The 24,973-nt window shown below is 46.2% G+C and overlaps 1 protein-coding gene across 1 annotated transcript in view; it reads right to left on the bottom strand.

Annotated features, from left to right (window-relative positions):
- The window catches only part of PCNT (pericentrin), a gene marked incomplete at its 5' end in the record, with an annotated part of 103,236 nt that overhangs the window by 56,029 nt on the left and 22,234 nt on the right, over positions 1-24,973 (bottom strand). Inside the window, 12 exons of the mRNA XM_084264961.1 lie at positions 921-1,067; positions 2,997-3,161; positions 5,184-5,417; positions 7,005-7,581; positions 10,326-10,804; positions 13,209-13,447; positions 15,956-16,172; positions 18,158-18,245; positions 18,525-18,789; positions 20,449-20,481; positions 22,388-22,499; positions 23,139-23,275. Coding sequence (XP_084121087.1) covers positions 921-1,067; positions 2,997-3,161; positions 5,184-5,417; positions 7,005-7,581; positions 10,326-10,804; positions 13,209-13,447; positions 15,956-16,172; positions 18,158-18,245; positions 18,525-18,789; positions 20,449-20,481; positions 22,388-22,499; positions 23,139-23,275 — 2,693 coding nt within the window. The remainder of the gene's footprint in view (positions 1-920; positions 1,068-2,996; positions 3,162-5,183; positions 5,418-7,004; positions 7,582-10,325; positions 10,805-13,208; positions 13,448-15,955; positions 16,173-18,157; positions 18,246-18,524; positions 18,790-20,448; positions 20,482-22,387; positions 22,500-23,138; positions 23,276-24,973) is intronic.

Below are 24,973 nucleotides of genomic sequence, written 5' to 3'. Positions count from 1 at the left end.
TTCCCCAGTAAACAGAACACTCTGGTGTATCAGATGTACAGTTTGGTCAGAGCTTCCCAAATGGTGAGAGAAGACATGAAAGTTTTATACTTCATTTTATCTTCCATAAATAAAAACTCAAAAGCATTATTTAAGTAATGGAAAAAAACATGACACTTCTGAACTTCCTCATTAAAAGAGACACCTTTTTCAAGGTGTCCCTCTCTCTTTAAAAGCTTTCTGGGTAGCCTTGAACGGGTAATTTTGATTCAGCTTTGATATTTGTGTTACAGGAGGCATTACATTTTTTTCTGTTTGGCAAAAGGAAGTTCTCTCTGCCACTTCTGGGTCAGAGTTTTCTATTTGCTGTATCTTACGTCCTCCAAGCTACAGGTCAGGTGGCTGAGAAAAGCTACCAGAGCACTGTCTGTTCGACAACAAAGGTGATAGATACAGATAGTATCTAATACACAGATGAGGAGGTCAGCCATGGAACCTCCTCTTCCAATGCAGTGTTTATCTCTGAGAAGTGGCTGAGGATCAGCTTGCAAGCTGCTCCGCTGTCTCAATGTCCACATGACTGCTGCAGCGCTCCAGCTAAGAGATGCTGCAAGTTGAAAACCAGAGATGACAAGAACTATAGAATCATAGATTGGTCTGGGTTGGAAGGGACCCCAAGGATCACAGAGCTCCAACCCCCCTGCCACAGGCATGGCCACCAACCTCCAGGCCTGGAGCTACACAAGGTTGCCCAGGGCCCCATCCAACCTGGCCTGGAACACCTCCAGGGATGGGCCACCCACCCCCGCTCTGGGCAGCCTGTTCCAGCACCTCACCACTCTGAGTGCCCCTTTATACACATCTTGACAAAGGTAGGAGCATTGTGCTAAAATACAACCACAAAAGCACATTTAAAACCTGTTTTAAAACTTTCCACGCACCTGGATGATCATGGCTGCTTTTTCCTGTAGTAGGGCTGATAGCTTCTCCTGCTCCTTTTGGTGAGCAGCCTGTGCCTTCTCCCTCTCCTGAATCAACACCTGCTCTTTGTCACGTAGTGATGCCATTTTCTCAGCTTCAAACTCATCCTGTGTAAGTCACACACCCTTTGGTTTACAGGGGGGAGGGGGAAATCCAAACCAAACCAACACCCACCAACCACCTCCAAACCCCTACAAACCAATTGCCCTCTCATTTTAAACCTACCTCATAGATTTACTAGCAGTAACTTATGCAGTTAACAACCCCAATCAACAAAATCATATCCAAACCATGATTTAAGAATAATTAAGTAGGTACATGAACTATGGGAAGATGTTCAGTGTGACATGGGCCACTGCAGACTGCCAAGACAGCCATGAAGAGTAGGCTGGGGAAGGCTCACTGCAGAAACCTGTACCAGCCCCTAACCCAGCTCAGCTGGACACTGCAAAGTCAGTCTCTTAACCAGAGACAGCTCTACAAGCAGCAAAATCACCCCTGGCAAAATTTCAACAGAAAGAGAAGTTTCTGGTGCCCCAAATGCTGCTGGGGAACTAAAGCGCCTGCGCAGCCCAAGAGAGAGAAGGGAATCACTGCTGGGGGAGCTGTGGGCCAGCCAGCCCCATCCCCAGCAGGTGCAGGCTGGTGCCAAAACCCACCTCCAGCAACTTCTCAGGACACACTTGCAACCTCTGTCACAAAAGATATCTGCCTCTCCACTCCAGAGGCAGGAAAAATGTCCTGCACATCTGCAGCACTCAGCTCCAGAGGTTGGTGTGGCAGTCAGAAGAGTCCCATCTCATGCTGGAGCACTGACAGGAACAGCAAGAAGCTGTTGAACATTCCCAAGGAGAAGCAACTAAGGAAACAGCAGTTCATTTCACCCAAATTATTTGTGCTCCACATGTGCTAAGCATAGTGACAGCACTGAGATGCACATAAGCTCTCCACATGCTGGTGGGTTTCCCTCTCAGACACTGGATGTGTCTTCTCCATTCATTTAACAGCCTGACAGGTGCAGGTCACCCAGCCAGGGAAGGCATTTTGCACAAGGCTCAAAAGGTGACAGGCAACTACCACCTTGTACACAAGGGCAAAGATAATTTTGGAGGATAAGCATCTTCAAGAAGCTCATCAAGATGAAAGCTTGGAACTCAAATGATGAACTCCAGAAAGCAGAAATGAAGACCAAGAAAAAAAACTCACATACAAAGTGCTCACTGTCCCCACACACTTGGCAAAAGCCCAGATAACATGGAACACTTTTTACTATATGTAGAAGCACAGTAGACAAGGGATGAGGGGCCAAGGGCAATGTCTCTGCAGACACCAAGAAGTGGTACTTTCAAACAACAAAACAAACAAACATGCTTAAAGCAAGTGCTTTCTGCTTGATTCTTTGGTTCTGTTTGAAGGAGAGCACTTCACAGCCTGTTCAGGATGTGAAGACAACCCTGTAATCTTAGGAAATTCAACAAGGGCAAGCGTAGGGTCCTGCACCTTGGGAGGAATAACCCCCAGCACCAGTACAGGTTGGAGGTTGTCCCCCTGGGAAGCAGCTCTGTGGAAGGAGACTGGGGAGTCCTGGTGGGCAACAGGCTGACCACGACCAGTGATGTGCCTTTGGGCCAAGAAAGCCAAGGGCATCCTGGGGGGAATCAAGAGAAGTGTGGGCAGCAGGTTGAGGGAGGTTCTCCTGCCCCTCTGCTCTGCCCTGGAGAGGTCTCATCTGGATTACTGTGTGCAGTGAAGGACAGGGAGCTACTGGAGAGGGTACAAAAGGCGGCTACAAAGGTGATAAGGGGACTAAAACATCACATATTCAAACCCCATCGGGACACTGTCCTGTGCAGCCTGCTCAAGGGGATCCTGGTCGGGCAGGGTGTTAGACAGGATGATCTCCAGAGGTCCCTGCCAACCCTGACCACTTTGTGATCCATAAAGGCAGTGTTCTGTCAGCACTGTTTCCAACACTGCTTGTGCAGAGTGTTTCTCTGTGGGGGCATGTGCTGAAGTTCATTTCATTCAGACCCTACCTTCAGCTGTGCAATCTGCTGTTCAAGCAGTAGCTCTGACTGACACTTCAGCAGCTCAATCTCCTCCTGGAACTGAAGCTGCTGCTTCAATTTGACCTCCTCAAATTGAGCCAGAAGAGCTGTTCTCATGGTTTCTACCTCAGAGGCCGATGCAGAAGCATACATCTGCAGGGAAGCAGATAACACCAAATGTTTTAGCCTTACCATTATGGTCATGGAAAAAATAAAACCAAACCAAACCTATGAAGCTCCACTGAGTTCTGAGTATTTTCACAATGAGTCTCTCCAGTCCCCAAGGACATACAGCACTTCCATCTATCACCATGCTGACCACTGAGAAAAGCAAGTTGGTAAAAATAAGTAAGAAGCAACAAGGCATTAGGTACCAAGTATCTCCTGTATTCACAAGGCCACTGGGTGAGACTAAGAACACTCCCTGCTTGTTCTTCCCAGCAGATACTTGTCTAAAAGACATCTGAATACATAAGGAAGGAAGAGGGGGAGAGAAACACACAGAGAATATATTAAGAGGTGATTTCTCCCATTCAAATGGGATTTAAATGGAGGCATCTGTCCTTGAGCCAGGGTTTAACCTCCATAAACATCACACTGTACTTGATGCAATTACTCTATGATACACCACAGAACAGTCCATCAGAGAAAAGCTTTGGGGAGGGGGTGTGGGATGGTGGGGGTTTTTCATTTGTTGGCTTGTGGGTTTTTTCCTATTACCCTCTAAGAAGAGTCACTGTAGTGATCAGAACAGAGACAAATCCCATTTCTAAGATGAAGGGCTTAAAAATGTAATAATCACAAGAACTTCTCGCAAAACTAATCTCCCAAGAGCAACAAGAGTTCACAAAACGCTCTGGCCATCTGGAAAGCACTACCAGCTCTAAGGCCTGACAGCCCAAAAGCACATAGGGTATCCCCTCAAACCTCAATGTTTTGAGCTGCACAAGTAATACAGAGGTGCACCAGTATTGAGCAGTTATTTAGCATATTATCCAATTTTCAGATTAATAACTAAAAAAAAGTGAGCTGCCTTTTAAGAGTACATGTGCTGTTTGTTTACAGCTGGATACAGCTCTGTGACATCTAATACATGAATGCAACATATAATACACCAAAAAAGAAAAGTCATATTGAGTCCAGTTCTGAGCTCCCTGGTATAAAAAAGACAGGGATCTCCTGGAGAGAGTCCAGAGGAGGCTACAGAGATGAAGGGCCTGGAGCATCTCCCCTGTGAGGAAAGGCTGAGTGAGCTGGGACTGTTCAGCCTGGACAAAAGCAGCCTGAGAGGGGATCTGATCAATGGTTATCAACGTCTGAAGGGTGGGACACAGGGGGACATGGCCAGCCTCTTCTCAGTGTCTGTGGGGACAGGACAAGGGGCAATGGCCTCAAGTTGGAGCACAGGGAGTTCCACACCAGTCTGGGGAAGAACTTCTTCCTGGTGATGGTGAGGGATTCCTGGGACAGGCTGCCCAAGGGGGTGTGGAGTCTCCTTCTCTGGAGATATTCCAGCCCCACCTGGATGCTGACTTGTGTGACCTGTCCTAGGGACCCTCCTTTGGGGGTGGACCCAATGGGCTCTGGGGGTCCCTTCCAGCCTCTACAATTCTTTGAGTCTGGGATTCTTAATCATTTGTGGCTGCTTGTATCAACAGGACTCAGATAGTATAAAAGACTTGACTAAACAGAAGAGCTTACTTCATTCTGATGTTTAAGAAGAACAAATTTTTAGCTTTTGCTCTGAAAGTATCACCAAACTTACACATGAAACAAGAAGAAATGAGGAAGCTTTAAGAACAACTAGGAAGATTTCCAAACTTTACCAAGAAAACATATTTGGAAGGGTACTACCTATTACTATTTCTCTAAGAAAAGGAGGACTCAGTGTTATTCACTTCTAAAAGCTTGAAGTGAGCAGTCACTTTCCACAAATGGTTAAAAGACTTAATTTATTACCTCTGAGTTTTCTACAAAATGGCAGCTTTGGAGTTTTTAATTACATACAGCAGGAACATGGAAGAAAGTGAGCCACCTTCCCCTTGCCCCAGTAAAGAGAGTCCTGCAAGCATCAAATTCAGGGTACCTCCCATATATGAATTCTTCTAAAGTTAATAAACCAGAATTTACTTTATGTTCAGATATTTGAGTTTTAGGTATCAGCAACATACTGACCTCTTGCTCATGTTCATATTGTGCTTTCAGTTTCCCCAATTCTTTTTCCAGCTCCATGGAGTAATCTTCTTTATGTTTGTTTATCTCTGCCTCATGAAGATCCTGAAGTTCCTGGAGTGCTTTCCTATGTTTCTCCTCCATATTCAAGACTTCCTTGCGCAGTATGTCCAGGGCCAGACATTTTTCTTCTTCCAGCAGCTTCCTTTCATTTTGAAGAGCGATGTTCAAATCATCCTGTGTAAGCATTAATTGCAAAAGCAGAAGGAAAAAAAATATGTACTAATATTCTTGTAACCTATTTGTAAAGCATACACCCTATATCAAAGCTTTTTAAGAAAACATTCTGCTTTTTCCTCTATCCATAGCAGCACTCCCCATCAACACAATCTTCAACTTTTTCTTTCTTTACACTCAAGAACAATCAAAACACAGATTTAAGATTAGTTAGCAAAGATAGGGCAGAAGAAAAATACCCGCCCTTTCCCTTCAAGTATCTTCCTCTGAGCTCATGTGGGCACAGGAAACAGAGAAACCTAAGTTTGAAAAGTAGACACAGTGACAGACCAGTCTGAGAAAAGAGCTAAACCTTCTTGCCTCTGTGACTTGGGATCATTTTAAACCCACCTGAGCTCTAAGAGATCACGCTTCTGCCCTGTCATGAGTAAAGCTAGAGACTTCCATTAAAGGCCCTTAGACACAGTCTGCTCACCCACAGTCAGCTCCCAAAACCACATCTGTGACCTCTAGAGATACTTTTCTTCTATTCTTCCTCATGAGATTGTGCCACTAGGCCAGATCTTTAGATTCCCAGAGTCATGACAACCTACAGGATCACATCTGAAGAATTATGTGGTAACTAACAGGCAAAGAATCAGTGGGGCTGGCAGGGATCTGTGGAGATTGCTCCAGTCCCACTCCTGCCAGAGCAGGGCCCCTCGAGCAGGCTGCACAGGACAGCACCCAGGATCATGGGGTCTGAATGTCTCCAGAGATGGAGCCTCCCCAACCTCTCTGGACAGCCTGGCCCAGGGCTCTGCCACCCTCCCAGCAAAGAACCTGGTCTTCCTATAGAACAGATTGCACCCATCACCTCTTGTCCTGTCCCTGGGCACCACTGAACACAGACTGACCCGTCCTCCTGAGCCCACCCCGCAAGGATTTATCAGCACTGACAAGATCCCCACTCTGTCTTCTCCAGGCTGCAAAGTCCCTCAGCGTCTGTGTAAGAGATGTTTTAGTCCCCTCAGCATCTCCGTAGCCTCTTTATTGTCCCCTCACCAGTAGCTCCCTGTCCTTCCAGCCCCAGAGAGCCCAGCACTCCACACAATATTCCAGATGAGACTCCCCAAGGCAGAGCAGAGGGGCAGGAGAACCTCCCTGACCTGCTGCCCACACTTCTCTTGATACCCCCCAGGATGCCCTTGGCTTTCTTGGCCCAAGGGCACATTACTGGCTCATGGGCAGCCTGTTGCCCACCAGGACTCCCTGGTCTTTTTCCGCAGAGCTGCTTTCCAGAGACTCTGGGTCACAAAACAGACCCTCCAGTTGGAGTTGTGTTACAAGTATTTACTTTGTGCGTACTTTTTCCACGCACCGAGACAAAAAACTCATTGGTCTGAGCACTCAGGGAGGGGGAAGGGATAGATGGACCTCATTTCCAGCTTCCATTTCCTATTTCAGCTCACAACATGGACACACAGAAATGTTAGTGCTGACGCAAAGGATGTTGCAGAAATACACCCCAAGCACAAGAGACAAGGTGATGCTACACAACATTCCAGCAGGTATCACTTTCTATGGCACATATTCCACCTGACTCACCTTATGAGCTTCTTCAGCTTCAACAGCCATGGCTTTAAGTTTTTCCACATGAAAAGCAGCTAGCTCGATTTTCAAGTTATTTTGGGAAAGCTGCAGTTCTTCAGCATGCTTTAACTTCAACATCTCTATCTCCTGGCCCAAGCGTGCCTGATTCATTTTGTCCTGTTCATGGAGCTGTTCTGTGTGCTGCAGCTGCAGCTTCTCAAGAGCCTGACTGTGTTCATCTCTTATATTCTGAATTTCAGATAGGTAGGACGACTCCAAGGAATCCAGATTGGATAAATGTTTAGCCTCCAGCTCATCAATCTGTGCCTGATGCTTTGCCTGCAGCTCAGCAGCACAAGCTTCCAGCTGAATCTGCTGTTTACTTTCCAGTGAAGATTTAAGTGTATCAAATTCAGCATGGTGCTTCCTTTGAAGCTCAGCTGTAAGAGACAAAATTTCTTGCTTATGCTTTTCCTGTAGCTGCTGACTTTGGAGTTCCAGCTCATCAACATGTTTCTTTTCCAGCTCTTGGAGAAGAATCTCTTGGTCAGTTTTGAATTTCTGAGTCATAGCTTTGTGTTCCTCCAGAAACCTGTGTTATTTGCAAAACAAGTTAGGAGACTGCTGTTAAAAAGGCACAGTTGGTTCTTTGAAAAAAATAACTGAAATAACAAATGCAAATGAAGAAAAAGTAAGTAGGCCTTACTTAGACTCACCAATTTTACTTTATGGTTCAAATACAGAATGAATTCAAAGACAGCCACAAAGATGATTCCACAGCCATGTAATCAAAGGCTTCCAAAAGGCCACTTGGCTGTGTATCTGGCTATCAACAGGCAGACTAGCAACCCTATTGAATTACTAGCATTGTGTTACATAAAATCCTTGTTCCCCCCGTCACAACAGAGCATCTAGGACAGTATATACATTGTCTACATCTTGAATGGGGCTGCAAGGGTCCAAAAACAAGCCCCTCCAAAAACATCTGGTTAAGACTCAGCCATAAAACCACAGGGGAAGCATACGTAGGGTGGTTGGGAGCTCCTCCAAGCTCAGCTCAGCTCTCTGAGGTCTGCTTAAAGCTTGATGCAGAAGATTTAGTATCTGAAATGCAGCAGTTTACTGTAATAATTAACTAGTATCTTTGGATACCAAGGATTAAAAGGCACTCAGTTAGTTAAAGGTTAAGTTCCAGCTTTCACTGCTTTTGTGTTGCATTACTTCCCCAATCTCTTTCTACAGAGGTATATTTGGGAAGGGAAGAAGGGATAGACTTGAAGCAATGCCTGCATATACAAACATGTAGCTGTTTGAATATTTCCTCTAATAGACTAAAAACAACAGGGATAGGAAGGGGAGACAAAACAGTTCTTACAGCCTTCCAGTCTAACCAGAACTGAAGAATCCCACCATAGGCAGCCCATCAACCTCAGCATTCAGTAGGCAGCACAAGCTTCAGTCACTAGGAGACGTTTGCTCAAGCTCACTTGAATTTTTGGAAAACACTTGGAAAACGAGTATTTATTTCCACTGCCTTGTGCTGCAACACCTCCCCTCCAGAAAGGCCAGGATGGGATTTTCAGTTGTGTGCTGTATTCTTACCTGTACCACGCAGCACTGCACTACACCACACGTGATTTCCTACGCTAGATTAAACGCATTTACAGTGTCACGCTGGACAGCATTACTGTTCCCTGGGAGAGCAAGCTTCACATGCACCAGGTAGCTGGTGACATCAAGTGACAAGCCTACATCACTATGCCTTAAGTTTAAAATAAGAAAAAGTAACAATAACAACCATAAAATCGTTTTGGTTAGAAAAGACTTTTAAGATCCTAAAGATCACAGAACATTAGGGGTTGAAAGGGGCCTCAAAAGAGCATCTAGTCCACCCTCCCCTGCCAGAGAAGGGTCACCCAGACTAAGTCACACAGGAATGCATCCAGGTAGGGTTTGAATGTCTCCAGAGAAGGAGACTCCACAGCCTCTCTGGGCAGCCTGTCCTACTGCTCTGTCACCCCCACAGTGACAAAGTTCCTCCTGTCATTCCCATGGAGCTTCCTCTGCTCCAGTTTGCACCTGTTGCTCCTTGTCCTATCGCTGCCATCCCTGAGAAGAGCCTGGCTCCAGCCTCCTGATGCTCACCCTTTACGTATTTATAGACATTAATAAGGTCACTCCTCAGTCTTCTCTGCTCCAGGCTAAAGAGGCCCAGCTCCCCCAGCCTCTCCTTATGAGGAAGATGTTCCACTCCATGTTGGTGTCCCTGCGCTGGGCTCTTTGTGTCCTTCTGGAGCTGAGGGGCCCACAACTGGGCACAACATTCCAGGTGCGGGGCCTCACCACAGGGGAAGGAGGACCTCTCCTGACCAACCCCCCTTCTCATACATCCTAGAATGCCATCAGCCTTCCAGTGGTTAACCCAGAACTGCCAACTCCACACACCACTACACCACATCCCTCAGCACCACATCTGTGTGTTTTGAATCACCATTCCTGGAGGTATTTAACTGCTTTCCTAAGGCAGCCTGTTCCAGTGCTTGATAAATCTTTTGGTGAAGAAATTTTCTATAATACCCAATTTTTAATAATATCCAATCTAAACTTCCTCAGGTGCAACTTGATGACATTTCCTCTGGTCTATTGCTTGTTACTTGGGAGAAGATACCAACCCCGCCTCATTACACCCTCCATAGAGAGCAATCAGGTCTCCCCTCAGCCTCCTCTTCTCCAGGCTAGGCACCCCCAGTTCCTTCAGCCGTTCCCCATCAGACTTGGGCTCCAGATCCTTCTCCGGACCCGCTCCAGAACCTCAATGTCCTTCCTGGAGTGAGGGGCCCAAACCTGAACACAGCAGTCAAGGGGCTGCCTCACAAGTGCCCAGTACAGGTGACAATCACTGCTCTGGTCCTGCTGGCCACACCGTGGCTGATACAAGCCAAGATGCTGTTGGCCTTCTTGGCCACCTGGGCACGCTGCTGGCTCATGTTCAGCCAGCTGTCGACCAATATTCCCAGGTCTTTCTCCACCAGGCAGCTCTCCAGCTGCTCTGTCCCCAGCCTGTAGCTCTGCAGAGGCTTGTTGTGACCCAAGGGCAGGACCTGGCACTGAGCCTTGTTGAACCTCATGCAGTTGCCTCAGCCCATGGATCCAACCTGTCCAGACCCCTCTACAGAGCCTTCTTACCCTCCACCACATCAACACTCCCACACAAGTTGGCATCATCTGCAAACTTACTGAAGGCACACTCGATCCCCTCACCCACATCACTGATCAAGACATTAAAGAGAACTGACTGAATTGGTAAGTGAAAGTACTCAAATCCTCAGGACTTACTTGTTTTGTGCTTCTACAAGTTTCACCTCACACTCCTCCTGCAGACAAAGCGTGGCCTTCTCCATTTCTTTGGCCATGAGCACTTTGGCTGCCTGCAGGTCACTGTCATACTGCTGCTCCCGGGATTTCTGTGCTGCCTGTGCACTCACAAGGCTGTCTTCCAGTTGCTGCAAGGTGTTTTGCTGCTCTTTCACCAGCTTCTCCAGTTCTACAATTCTGGCAGCCTGCTGATCCTGAAACTGCTTCATTTCAGCTTCGTGGAGCTCAAACTCCCTCTGCAAATCCTGCTTCTCCTGTTCCATTCTATGTTGCAGTTCTGTGCGCAGCAACGACACCTTCTCTTCAGCTTGGATTCTTTGGTCCTCACTTTCACACTGCCACTTCAGCTCTTTTTCTTTGTACATAGTCTCTATTTTCTGGACTTCTTCTCTGGCTTCCCTTAGTTTATTCTCGTGATCCTCAGCAATTTTACATTTTACCTGTGAACACAGTTAAGAAAAAGTGAAGCCAAAACCAAACTCAAGGGTGTGAAATTAATCTTCTTAGACATTTAAGGTCTTGGAGAGATTCAATTCTTGCAGAGAAGCCACCCTTCCAAATAAAAACAAGGCTGAAACATCAAATTACAAGTACTTGAATTCAATGCACAATTAAGAGTTAATTGAGGTAAGGAAGGTACAAAAAAAATTAGGGGAGAAACCTAGAATTAAACTGGTACTCTGTGTTGTCTTCTCTCAGGGTCACATTTCTTCCTTTCAGGAGTTGAACTTAAAAAGCTATGGACACCTCAGGTATTTACATCAGTGGGATTAAAACTCTTGTACATCTCTCCTCTCCTTAGACATTCCAGGTGGCATTTTATATGGAGTATCTAAGATTACGATCTCACACATTGCACAAGAGCAACACAGAAAGCAGGGAGCACTAACACAGGAGCCAAAGCACCAAGTGACTGCTCAAGGATGAAAGGAAAAAGCCACACTGGAGGTAAAGAGGTAAAGAAAGAGTAAACTAAGGAAACAACAGGGTAATCAAAAAGAGAAGTTAGAGAGGTCACAGAGAAGCATCAACATGAAGCATACTCTTCAGTTTTCCCTTGGAAGGCTTCGACAAATACTTGAGCATCCATCCACGCTACAACCTAAATGAAGAGGCAGCAAAGAAACACAAACCCCCCAGGTTTTGATTAAAACACAACCCGTGAAAACTTGGTGAGGGTGCACTGGAAACAGAGGGAACTGAGGAAATCTGCTCACTGAGTTTCTGAGAGCAGGAGATCCAGAGGGGAAACAATGTCTTTGCAGCTGGTGGATCAGCCGGCTGACCGTTCCAGCCTTCTCTTTGGACCAGCCAGCAGTGCCAAACACCATTCTGCACATGGTGGGAGTAAACCAGTAGTACTGAAAGCTTCACTGCTGGGAGCTTCACCTGAGACTGTTTCATCTACAAAGGTTCTGCAATTGTTTTCTCTGGCCTTCTCCACCTGTTCAATACTGGAAAAGGGTACATATCCGTCTCTCTCTAAAAAGGGAGGAAAGAAGCACTTGAAATGTGAGCCTCATCCATCTAATTCCCGTAAGCATTCAAATACCAGAACAAACTAAACAACAAATTAACATCCAATCTCTGTTTATCCTCAGATGGGACAGCTGGTTTAGCAGGTAAAGGGAAGGTGCCAGATAGGATTCTTCAGCTCTGAGGATTTGAGAGTGCAGGTATGAGAACTACACCAAACCAAGCAAAAGAGGAAAACTGTTGTCCAGATTCTTTCTTCTTCCATCAAAAAAATGTCTGATTTTTTTTTTCAGAGAATCCAAGGCTACAGGGGTCACAGGGACCTCTGGAGATCATCTAGTCCAAGCCCCTGCTAAAGCAGGACTGCCTCTAGCAGGTTGCACAGGATCGTGTTCCAGACCATGAGTTTGGGATCTCCCCAGAGAAGGAGACTCCCCAGCCTCTCTGGGCAGCCTGTCCCAGGGCTCGGGCAGCCACAGAGTGAAGAAGCTGTTGCTCATGTTGGAATGGACCTTCCCATGATCCAGTTTGTGCCCATCACCTCTCGTCCTGTTGTTGGGCACCACTGAAAACAGTCTGGCCCCATCCTCTGGACACCCACTTTAGATATTAATAAGTATTGATCAGATCCCCTCTCACAGTCTTCTCTTCTCCAGGCCAAAAAGCCCCAGCTCTCTCAGCTGTCCCTCCCACCAGAGATGCTCCAGGGCCCTCATCTTCCTCATACCCTCCCCTGGACACTTGTCCTTGTTGAATTTACTAGATTCCTCTCTGCCCAGCAGTCCAGCCTGCCCAGCTCTCACTGGATGGCAGCTCAACTTTCTGGTGCGTCAGCCTCCCTCCCAGTTCAATATTTCTGGTTAAGTGCTTCAGAGGACAGCCCCAGCAAACCCAGAAATTCCCTAGAAGGGACCCATTCAGCACAGAGGCTTTTTCCATCTGCCATAGTGCTTTCTGCCAAGTTCTCCATCACCAATGACAGCATGCAAGCGTATCAGGACACTGATGAGCAGGATGAGGACCTTCTGTACCTGCATGTACTGGAGGAGGGGTATAGCTACACCTGACCTACATCAATACAAAAGGCAGACTGGATCAACCCTTGAAGGTCCTGCCTTCCCACACTGTCTGTGCTCTTAAGGAAGAGTTCACCTACAGAGAAGCCAAGCATTTAACACTAAATCTCTCTGACCTTCAGACTGGTATTCCAAAGAGTTGTGTGTATTCACTCATGTCCATTTAAAGCTGAAGCTACCACCTTTAAGTACATCTATTTTAGCAATAACTGCTGCTTCCATCTACATTGGCCTTCCTAACAGATCAGGGCCTGCCAAACTCTACGTAAAACAGGACTCTAACATCAATCACCTTCTCCATTTCCTCTTTCAGATGCTTTTCATTCTGCACAGACAAATCTTTTTCTTTAGTAATCTCTTCCTTTAAAAGCTTGATTTCTTCCAGCAGCTCTGCAACACGCTGTTCCTCAGAGTGGAGGAGAAGGAGCTTGGCTTTGTGCTCTTCCTCCAGCACAGACACTCTCTCAGCCACCTCCATTTCAACTTGAAGGGCTGCATCTTGAGCACTCTGTAGGCGCAGCTTGGTGATTTCTGAAAAGGAAACACAAAAAGATGTTCTGGAATTTATTCTCTTTTAACAGCTCCTATTAACACACCAAAATAATGCACCTTTGCAATGTATCACACCATATACCCACATACATGGGAGAAGAGCTCCTTGAAAGTAGCCTTGCTGAGAAGGACCTGACTGTCATGGTGGGTGAGAAACTTCCCATGAGCCAGCTGTGTGCTCTTGCAGTTCGGAAGAGTAATGGTATCCTGGGCTCCATCAGGAGGGGGGTGGCAGCAGGGACAGGGAGGGGATTGTCCCTTGCTGCTCTGCCCTCAGGAGGCCCCAGCTGGAGTCCTGTGTCCAGAGCTGGGGCCCCAATACAAGGAAGATGTGGGACTGTTGGAGAGGGTTCAGAGGAGTCACAAAGATGATCAGAGGGCTGGAGCACCTGCCCTACAACAAGAGGCTGAGGGAGCTGGGCTTGTTCAGCCTGGAGAAAAGGCTGCAGGGCGACCTCATTGCAGCCTTCCAGTCCCTGAAGGGAGCAGAGAAACAGGAGGGGAATCAACTTTTTCAAAGAGTAGACAATGGCATGACAAGGGGGATGGATTAAAGCCAAAGGAAGGAAGGTTTAAATTACATATCGGGGGAAGTTTTTTTACAGAGCAAGTGGTGAGGGGCTGGAACAGGCTGCCTAGAGAGGGGGTGGGTGCCCTGTCCCTGGGGGTGTTCAAGTCCAGGTTGAATGGGGCCCTGGGCAACCTTGTGTAGCTCCAGGCCTGGAGGTTGGCGGCCCTGCCTGTGGCAGGGGATTGAAGCTCTGTGATCCTTGGGGTCCCTTCCAACCCAGACCAGTCTGTGATTCTGTGAGTCTATGATACACACAGAACAACAGGGAAGGACCATAAAACCTATTGCAGAACCTTCCTTGTATCAGCAATGGCTTCAGGAGATGACTTTCTTTTTGAACAAGGTAACGGCAGATGTATACAAGTTTATAAATGTACAGTATCTTCCCTGTTGCATGTAATATTTACATAAGGTATTTCCCCTAATAACCAGATGGGACAAATCTCTGAACAGCCTAACTTAGGCAGTTCTGATATACCCCTTAGTATTAAAAATAAACACAGAAATAACTGAAGATAAGCAATATCGCTGCAAATTGAAGAGGATCATACTAATCTTTCTAATGAATACACAGTTCTAGCACATTACATAGCTAAGGTCTAGATGGTGAGCTGCAGTGTTTGTGTCGTCCTGTGCTCCAAACAGGTTGGAGACACAAGTAGCGCCACAACACCTTAACCTACACCTCAACAATATGCACATTCCATATCAAACCAGTACCAGGCACCATATTGCTATGAATTACAACTCCAAGAACAGCAGCAACTGTCAAGAAATTACATAAAACCACGATCACATCAGAAGACTCATTAAATTTAGTTGCAATAGGAATTTTAACATGAACCCTAGAGCAAAAGATACCAATTACAAACTCTGCTCCCCATAAATACTTTCCTCTTTGCTAAAAAACTTCATCCCAGTATATATGCCCACTAGTGGGCAAACACAGGAGGAAAAGAAGCACTAACGCTGAACATGCGGAGCCCTGTCAAACCCACAAGAGGGTGACCGGTAAAAGCAGCATGGAACAGGGAACAGAAGTGGGTCTGCACCATGGAACAGAGTGAAAACTGACCTATTTCACAGAATCACAGGGGTTAGGAGGGATCTCCACAGCCCATCGGGTCCAACCCCCTGCCAAAGCAGCTCCCTAGGACAGGTCACACAGGTCAGCATCCAGATTGGGCTGGAATATCTCCAGAGAAGGAGACTCCACACTGGACAGCCTGTCCCAGGGCTCCCTCACCCTCACTGGGAAGAAGTTCTTCCCCAGATTGGTGTGGAACTCCCTGTGCTCCAACTTGAGGCCATGGCCCCATGTCCTGCGCCCACAGTCACTGAGAAGAGGCTGGCCATGTCCCACTGTGTCCCACCCTTCAGATATTGATAACCATTGATCAGATCCCCCCTTAGTCTTCTTTTCTCCAGGCTGAACAGTCCCAGTTCACTCAGCCTTTCCTCACAGGGGAGATGCTCCAGGGTCTTAATCATCTCCATAGCCTCCTCTGGACTCTCTCCAGGAGATTCCTGTCTTTTTTATACCAGGAACCCCAGAACTGGACACAACACTCCAGGTGGGGCCTGACCAGGGCAGAGCAGAGGGGGAAAACTGTGCATTTCATTTCTCTTGCATTTGATGTAAATGCAAGAGACATTTAACCTTACTCTCAGACAACAGCAAGAAACTCTCAAATAAATATGAATTTGGGAATTTGAACTTTGGAAGTACAGTTCAACATGGACGTAAAAGTCAAATAGTAAACTGCTTGATGCCATGGATTGACATGTGCTATGTTCCCTATAGTTTCAACTAGCAACAAGTAGAACACCTCTTCAGATAAGCCTTTAAATATTGAATGAAAACTACAAGCCACACAGATTACCATATTACTTCCCATTCTGTCAGCTCTTCTTACCTTTAATATGTTCTTCTGAAAGTTGTGCACGGAGCTGCTCAAGTTCTAAACAATGCTTTTTTTTCATTTCTTCAATTTCTGATATGTATTTGTCTGACAGATCCATCTTCATTTTCATGAGGTCCTCCTTGTATTGCAGTGCAAGAGAAAACTGTAAGGAATCTAATTCATGCCTGTGTTGTTCTTTAAGTTGTACCTGCAGGCAGGCAAGTTCTTCCTACGTAAGAAATTAGAAAGACACCTTCAGCTCTGAAGAAACCGTGCCAAGAATCTTTCAGTGAGAGCACTACATGAATTGCACTGAACACATGTGCTTCAAACATGTTCATATCTGCTCTCCAAAAACCTGCTGGTTTACGTAGAACCACAAAATTGTTTTGGTTAGAAAAGACCTTTAAGATCATCAAGTCCAACTGTAAACCTATCAGTCCCAAGACCACCACTAACCATACCTACTTGAGGGTAGGGAGGCTCTTCAAAGAGACCTGACCAGACTGAACCGTTGGGCTGAGCCCAATGGGATGAGGTTTAACAGCACCAAGAGCAGAATCCTGCACATGAGGCATAACAACCCTGAGCAGCGCTACAGGCTGGGGCAGAGCAGCTGGAGAGCTGTCAGGCAGAGAAAGACCTGGGGGTGTTGGGTGACTGACCATGAGCCAGCAGTGTGCCCAGATAGCCAGGAAGGCCAGTGGCATCCTGGCTTGTGTCAGCAATAGTGTGACCAGTAGGTCTGGGGAGGGGATTGTGCCCCTGTACTGGGCACTGGTGAGGCTGCACCTCGAGTGCTGGGTCCAGTTCTAGGCTCCTCACCATAAGAAGGACATGGAGGTCCTGGAGCAAGTCCAGAGAAGGGCAACCAGGCTGGGGAAGGGGCTGGGGGGCAAATCCTCTGAGAAGCAGCTGAGGGAGCTGGGGGTGTTCAGCCTGGAGAAGAAGAGGCTGAGGGGAGACCTTATCACCACCTACACTGACCTGCCAGGAGGGTGCAGAGAGGTGGGCAATGGTCTCTTCAGCCAGGGGACAGGAGGTGGGACAAGGGGAAATGGGCTCAAGCTGTGCCAGGGCAGGGTCAGCTCAGCTGTGAGGGAAAAGTTCTTCCCTGAAAGAGTTGTCAGGGCCTGGCACAGGCTGCCCAGGAAGGGGCTGAGTCCCCACCCCTGGGTGTGTTTAACAGTTGGGGAGATGAGGTGCTCAGGGATATGGGTCAGCACAGGACAGGGATGGTTGGACTCCATGAGCTTAATGGGCTTTTCCAACTGACTCATTCTGTGATTCTGTAACCCATGTCCCCAAGTGCTGTCTTAGTGTACTACGTGTAGAGGAACAGTGACCTAAGAACATAATAGTCTGGATACTAGAACTTTCTGAGCAAACAGTAAGTAGATACTCCCCAGAGCTGAGCCACAAAGCAGATCAGTTTTCCGAAGCTGTTTGAAAGTCTAATAAAGGGGGGAGTCCCAGATGCATCTGGAGAGAGAAAGTATCAACTCTCACTCCCTCTACACACCACAGAACTTTCAAGTCCTGCTCTGTGAATGCAGTTTCATACTCATCTAGGTAACAAATAACAGCAAAGGAAAAAAAAAAACATGATGTCTGTGTTTCTCCTTTACAACTCAGAAGTTTTTTGTGTGATTTACTAACAAAATTGAGCTCATGCTGTCTGGTGTATGCCTGATCTCTCTGGCATTCCCCCCACTAAGAAATTGGGTTTTATAATTCAATTAAATTTTAAAAAGGAAAAGTCCTTTTCGAATCTTTGCTCAAATTCTTTGAGGATGACAAACTAGTCAAGATATTAAATTACAACAAGGTATAGAAAAATAAGTGCATAAATAGAAGAGGGACCAAATTAGTCCCTGCACTTGAGGGCACACAATAATAAAAGGCACAATTACCACAGAAGCTATGGAGAAGAGGAACCTCATGAATTCTGCCCTTGTGTGGAAAAGCTTTGATAAGGTCCTTCCTACGCACATGATAATCCAAACAGAAGACACAAAATTTCAAAACACCTTGTTTCATCTGTTCAGCTAGTCTGAGAACTATTTAAAGTTGTTAATTTATAATAGACCTGCTAAAGAAAATTTAAGCCTTAATAAATGTCTCTATCTCCTTGCTAAGAGCTAGGACTCAGACATCAATTTTCATACAGACCATGTAATAAACAGCAGAATTTTAATGTACCAAAACCACTACCTGATGTTGCTCAAGCTGTTCGTTTAGCTGACCAAGCACATCCTTTCTCTCTTTTTCAGCAGTCTTTTCAAAAGCTGGGGCAGAAGAACTGGAAAAAAGTGTTTTAAAAGTGTAAGAATGGTAATGTGTCATGTATTACGTTAAATGAACTTGCTGACTCATGACATAGTACTGAAAGTAGGCACAGAGCAACTGTAACAACTGGTCAGGACTACGCAGCCATGAGTTCCAAACCTGTGGTTCTAACCACTGATCACCTAATGCCCAATCCCAATATGCAGATGTTAACATGACCTTTGTTATTGAAGAAAAAGAAAAAAGAAAGCGTGCTGTCATAACGTGAGACATGTTATAAAGAATAGATCACCTGATGTCTCCTGCTTGGTCTTGACTCATTTCCAACTCTGACAGTGACTCTTCCTTCAGTTCCTGCAATCTCTGATGTAGCAAAGTCAATTCTTCTCTGTAGTTTTCCTCAGCAACTCGTAACTTCTTTTCAAAATAGAGCCTGAGTTGTTCTAGCTCAGTTTCATGCTCACATTTTCTCTGCTGACGCTGCTGTTCAAATTCTTGTTTTAAACGTTCTATGTCTTCCACCCGTGATGCTCGAGCCAGGAGCTGCTCTTTGAGCTCTGGAATGGAGGCAACGCCAACACAAGGACTCAGAAGCACATATTGTTAGACCAGGTCTTTCTGTGAATGATCACGGAGTTACATGGTTGGAAAAGCCCTCTAAGCCCATTGAGTCCAACCATCCCTGTCCTGTGCTGACCCATATCCCTGAGCACCTCATCTCCCTGACTGTTAAACACACCCAGGGGCGAGGACTCAGCCCCTCCCTGGGCAGCCTGTGCCAGGCCCTGACAACTCCTTCAGGGAAGAGCTCTTCCCTCACAGCTGAGCTGACCCTGCCCTGGCAGAGCTCGAGCCCATTTCCCTTTGTACCATCTCCTGTCACTTGGTAATCAGCCATAATGTAGTTGTAGGGATATCAGTAAAACGTATCTCAAGCTACAGAAGAAAATAAACTTCTGAAAGACCAAACAATCCTTCCAGACAGTAAAAGCATGGTCTGCATTTACACGGCATTCAGAGAAGCCATCCTCATGCCAAGAATCCAAACTACCAGCAGGCTGTCAGCCCTCCTCGTTTCCCTGGGTTTCAGGTCTGGGCTGGTGACCTGCAGTATTGTTTGACCTTCATGCCTGCTGCTTGTAGAAACCAGAAGCTATAATTTAGTCAAGAACATTCAGCTTGCTCCATGGAAACTTCTCAACAAAGAAAAAACAACCAACTTGAGCCCAAACTATATAGAAAAACAAAATCACAAGAAAGAAAACAGAAAATAAAAGAAATTCAATTCTGGATTATTTTAGTGGTGGTTTGGCTACCCATCATTAACTCAAGAAGGTGCTAAAAGCACTGAATTAAAAAGAACCATCCAGCAACAGCAATAAATGCAGAATGCAGTAGAAAACAGGGCTTGAGGCATCCAGCAAGCTCCCCTCCTCTCAGGCAGGGAGGGCAGTAGCCAACAGTGCAGCCTATTCACAAACTCCTTGGGAGCTTTCTTCCCCACATTCTGTATTAAAAAAGCAGTAGTGGATTGGGAAGTGAGAAGGTAGGGGGGGGAAAGAAAAGGACAAAAATCAGGAGGAGAAAATGAAAAAGGTTTCTGAAGGCTCAAGTTAGCTGAGTCCCCAGAGAATCAGCTGAAGATGGAATTGCATTTTGGGAAGAAAGAACCTGGAGAAAAGCATCTGCTTATGTTAGGCAAGGAGAGTGACTTCAGGAACATTTATGGACCTGAGGATGGCACCTAGGAAGCACCACAGCTGGCTGTCACAGTATGCTTTTGTGTGGCAAAGCAGATAACACACACCTGGCATGAAAAGGTCTCACAACAAACATGCAAATGGAAGGAATAAGAGAAGTAAGGACATGGCTCAAGCCTGCTGCCACCTGGAGCAGTGGCCAAGCACAAGGACTGGAGGAACTGAGTGACAAGCAGGGACTGACAGGACAAGCAAGGGATGCTGCATTTGGCACAGGTCTTGCCTACCCAGTGAAGTCTGACAGTGCAAAATTAACCTGGCAGACGTTGTAACAGTTTTGAACTGGCATGTTCACTCTTAGTGCAGCAATGCCATTGTCCAGCTGCTGCTTTCTGAACCCACCACAAGTCCCCAGACTGATGCAAATACATTGTCAAACCATCACTACAGTGAAGGACAGCACAGTAAAACCAAACACCTCTCAGATCTCACACATGGAAAAAGTGATATCCTCACCTGGACCAGGGGCTTGCTTTCTGGTCTCACCACCTCAAGCAAGATGAAGAAAAGAAAGGGTCCAAGGAATGGGAATGCAAATGATTAGAAATATGGAGAGACATTTGAAAAGTTAGTAAACATTAGGAGTGCAGAAAGGAAATAAAAGAAATCCACCAAATACAATACATTGGCATCTGCTAGAGTTCTACAAAACCACAAGAGAGCTCTGAAAGAGTCATGATGAAGTCTGACTACACAGAAGAATTATTTATACAACTTATGACCAAAAGAACCAACACACACCACCCTCACAGAACCCTATCATATCTCAAAGCTTATTTACTGTTATATTATTTAGAAAAACTGCAATCACCAGAGAAGGAAAGATCAATGATATAGGCTTCACTACCCCAACAGAAGAGAACTCCACCTAACATCACAGCCTCAACAGGAGGCAAACACACAGATAGTCAAGGTTAATGTCACAGATGCCAGTTTTTTTATTTTTCCAAACTTTGTTTTCATCTACTCTAGACCTGTTTGCACACACATCTGAGTCATGTTCTGCTTTGTGTCACATGAAAACGTGGCCTCTCCGATCACTACCCTGCAAAGCTTTAATTCACTTGAGTTTTGAATCCAGTATCTTAAGAGAAATAAAGCATATGACGTTCTGCCAGCCATTATTTTCTCTCAAGCATTAAAACTTCTTCACAAGTTTAAATGCAGACATACATGAGTAATTAAAAACAACAACCAAACCCCCCCCAAAATCCAAAACTTTTCATATTTAGTAGCTGTGCACAGTGCTTTCCTTTTTTTTTTTGTTTTTAGGGTTTAAGGTAATTGTCTATTTTTAAAACAGAAGCATTGTCATTGAAATAGCCTTATAGGAAAGACAACATTATGGTTTCTTCCAATTCCAGAAGTATCACCTGAATGTTCTTATTTTGGTTTTAAAATGCAGATATCTTTAACACAGAGCACGTCTACATTGAAGAATTAGAAGTCTTTTAGAAGAGGGTGAATCTTCCGTTTGTAATGCAAACAAAAAAGCGTGTTAACTTGTCTCAAAACTGAGAGGGAAAAGCCATTTCTACCTGAAGATAAAACCTAATCACACAGGTTTGAAGTTTTCCTGCCTTTTCCTTAAGCAGATTAATCTCTTATTTCCAAACAAAAGAAAATATCATAGCCACAATAAAGCACTCAAAGTTGTAAACTAACTGGTAGTCGTAAACTACCTCCAGTTAAGAGTTTTCTCCATTGAGTTCCTACCCCCTTCCACACTGCATACAAACAGGAACACGTTAGGGCACTGACCAGCATTCTATTTTTTAACTGTTATGCTTAATTTGACATTGCAGTGAAACAAATCTTTGATTTTTCCCTAAAAGTTTTTTTAGAGTGCAGGAATGGGAGTGAGAAGGCAAAGGAAAGCACACAGAGGGAGCTTTTCCCCATGGCCACACCATGCTTCTTGGCACTGGAGAACCCACTGGCAATCTGACATTGATTCGTTCCTTGCTTAAGAAAGAGATCACAGACTCATGGGATTATGGGGGTTGGAAGGACCTCTGGAGATCCCCCAGTCCCACCCCTGCTAGAGCAGGGTCCCCTCAAGCAGGCTACACAGGACAGTGCCCAGGATCAAAGGGTCTCAATGTCCCCAGAGATGGAGCCTCCCCAACCTCTCTGGGCAGCCTGGCCCAGGGCTCTGCCACCCTCCCAGCAAAGAAGTTCAACCTCAGGGTTAGGTGGAACTTCCTACAGAACAGGTTGTGCCCATCACCTCTTGTCCTGTCCCTGGGCATCACTGAACACAGACTGAGTAAGGTCTAACCCATTGTCACTTCTGTGGCCTACCTGTATGTTTCAGGTACACCACCAAAAGCATTGCACATCACTTCTGTCTGAAGAAGAGGCAGACATGACACACATCACGTTTTGAACATACCACTCAGCTCCTGACGATTCGCCCGGGTACTGTCAAGCTGAGACCAAAGCTGCCTGATTTCTTCTTGTGACCGAGTCTTGAGTTCTTCATGTGTGACCTCAAGTTTCTCCAGCTATGGAAGACAAGGTGAAAAAGGAACAGTACAAAACCAACACCACTTCCCCAACAACTGTGTTATAATTGCATATTTTATATGACAGACAGTTCTGTCAGAAATAGGTGGAAACAGAATCACAAGGTTGGAAAATACCTTTAAGATCATCAAATCCAACCATTCCCATCCTAAGCTAAACCAGATCCCTGAGCACCTCATCTACCCTTTTTTTAAGCACACCCAGGGAAGATGACTCAGCCCCCTCCCTGGGCAGGCGAGGGCACACTTAGTGTAAGGGCACACTCAGCTCCTGACCCAGGCTACCAGAGAAGCACTCAACCATCACCTACTGCAAAAGAGAGGAATAGGTTGCTAATGCCATATTTATCATCACTGGTAAAAATAAAAGTATTTGCTAGATAAAAATGAAGCATGGGAACAGTAAAATTAAGCATGTAAATACAGAGGAAAAAACAGCACCAAGTGGCACAAAGGCAATTGCATTAAAAAAGATTTTTAATCACTGTAGAAAAAGCCATAGTATTTTCCTGCTTCAGAAGAAGCATTTTAGTTTTTCAATGAAATTCCTAAACACAAACAAGTCCCATACATGATACGCACGTGTTCTAGTTTTTGTTAGGTAATATATGGTCTTACCTCTTTCTGAAGGTTCTGCTCTTTTTCTTGGCTTTTCATCTTCATATCTTCTAGGAGCTGGTTATGTTCAGTCTGCATCTGTTCTTGTAATTTTGTAATGGCTACCTGATGTTGCTTCTCCAACTCCACACATTTTACTGAAATTAAAAATTAGCTCTGATATACCACTGTCCCAGTTACTGACTAATCCATACAACTGCTTTGCAGCTAGAAATGCATGTCACTAGACCAGGATGCCAGCTTACAGAAAGACACACTTGGATGTGAAACATTTCCACACTGTGATTCCTCATTATCTGCATCCCACACTGGTAGCCAAGAGGTAACTGGAGGAACCAAGCACTCCCTGAACCCTGTAAACTCACTGCTACGTCATTTGCTCAACAAATCACAGAATCACAGGGGTTGGAAGGGACCTCCAGAGCCCATCGGGTCCAACCCCCTGCCAAAGCAGCTCCCTGGCTCATATTGCACAGGTCGGTGTCCAGATGGGGCTGGAATATCTCCAGAGAAGGAGACTCCACACCCCCCTGGGCAACCTGTCCCAGGGCTCCCTCACCCTCACCAGGGAGAAGTTCTTCCCCAGACTGGTGTGGAACTCCCTGTGCTCCAACTTGAGGCCACCACCCCTTGTCCTGTCCCCACAGACACTGAGAAGAGGCTGCCCATGTCCCCTGTGTCCCACCCTTCAGATATTGATAAACATTGATCAGATCCCCTCTCAGGCTTCTTCTCTCAAGGCTGAACAGTCCCAGCTCACTCAGCATTTCCTCACAGGGGAGATGCTCCAGGCCTTTAACCATCTCCATAGCCTCCTCTGGACTCTCTCCAGGAGATCCCTGGCTTTTTTATCCGAGGGAGCCCAGAACTGGACACAATACTCCAGGTGGGGCCTGACCAGGGCAGAGCAAATGGGGAGGATCACCTCCTGTGACCTGCTGGCCACACTCCTCTTGATGCCCCCCAGGATCCCACTGTCTCTCTCTGCCCCCAGGGGACACTGCTGGCTCATGGCCACCCTGTCACCCACCAGGACCCCCAGGTCCTTCCCCACAGAGCTCCTCTCCAGCAGGTCACCCCCAGCCTGTACTGATTCCAGCAGTTATTGCTCCCCAGTGCAAGACACTAAACTTGCTTTTATTAAACCTCATCTGGTTTTTCCCTGCCCAGCTCTCCAGCCTGTCCAGGTCTTGCTGGATGTCAGCGCAGTGTCCTGCGTTTCAGCCACCCCTCCCAGCTCTGTATCATCAGCACTTGCTGAGGGTGGATGCTATTCCCTCATCAAGGTCATCAGTGAAGATATTAAACAGGACTGGACCCAACACCGAGCCCTGGGGAACACCACTAGTCACAGGCCTCCAGTCAGACTCTGCTCCACTGATCACCACCCTCTGAGCTTGGCCTGACAGACAGTTCTCTGGCTTTTCCAGAAGTAATCTGGGATCCAATGACCACACTTCAGCCATGGTGAGCTGCAAGAGATGTAGTTATCCTCAAGGAACAGACTTGAGTGATACAGGGTCAGGAAAGCCCAGCAAAGTCAGTGCAGGGTGAGAAGCACCCTCACAGCAGGCAAAGGCCAAACACTATGAAAGCATCCAGCCCTTGGCAGGTCAAGAAGAACCCAGGACAGCATTTTAAAAAAGCTACTGCTCCCTTAAGCAGTAACTCCATTTTTGTTAGAAGCAGCTTCTATTGGTATTAATTGGAATTTTCATTACTTCAGTAACTGCCTGTCCTGGTTCTGGCCAGGCCAGAGTCAACCTCCCCAAGCAGCCAGCCCAGGGGACCTGAGTTATCCCAGGGTGTTTCCATACCCCCTGACATCACTGGCC

The sequence above is a fragment of the Gallinula chloropus genome (genome assembly GCF_964237585.1).
Source record: "Gallinula chloropus genome assembly, chromosome: 5".
Classification (NCBI taxonomy): Eukaryota; Metazoa; Chordata; class Aves; order Gruiformes; family Rallidae; genus Gallinula; species Gallinula chloropus.
Note: the sequence above shows the minus strand (reverse complement) of the source record. Positions and strands in the feature narration are given on the sequence as shown.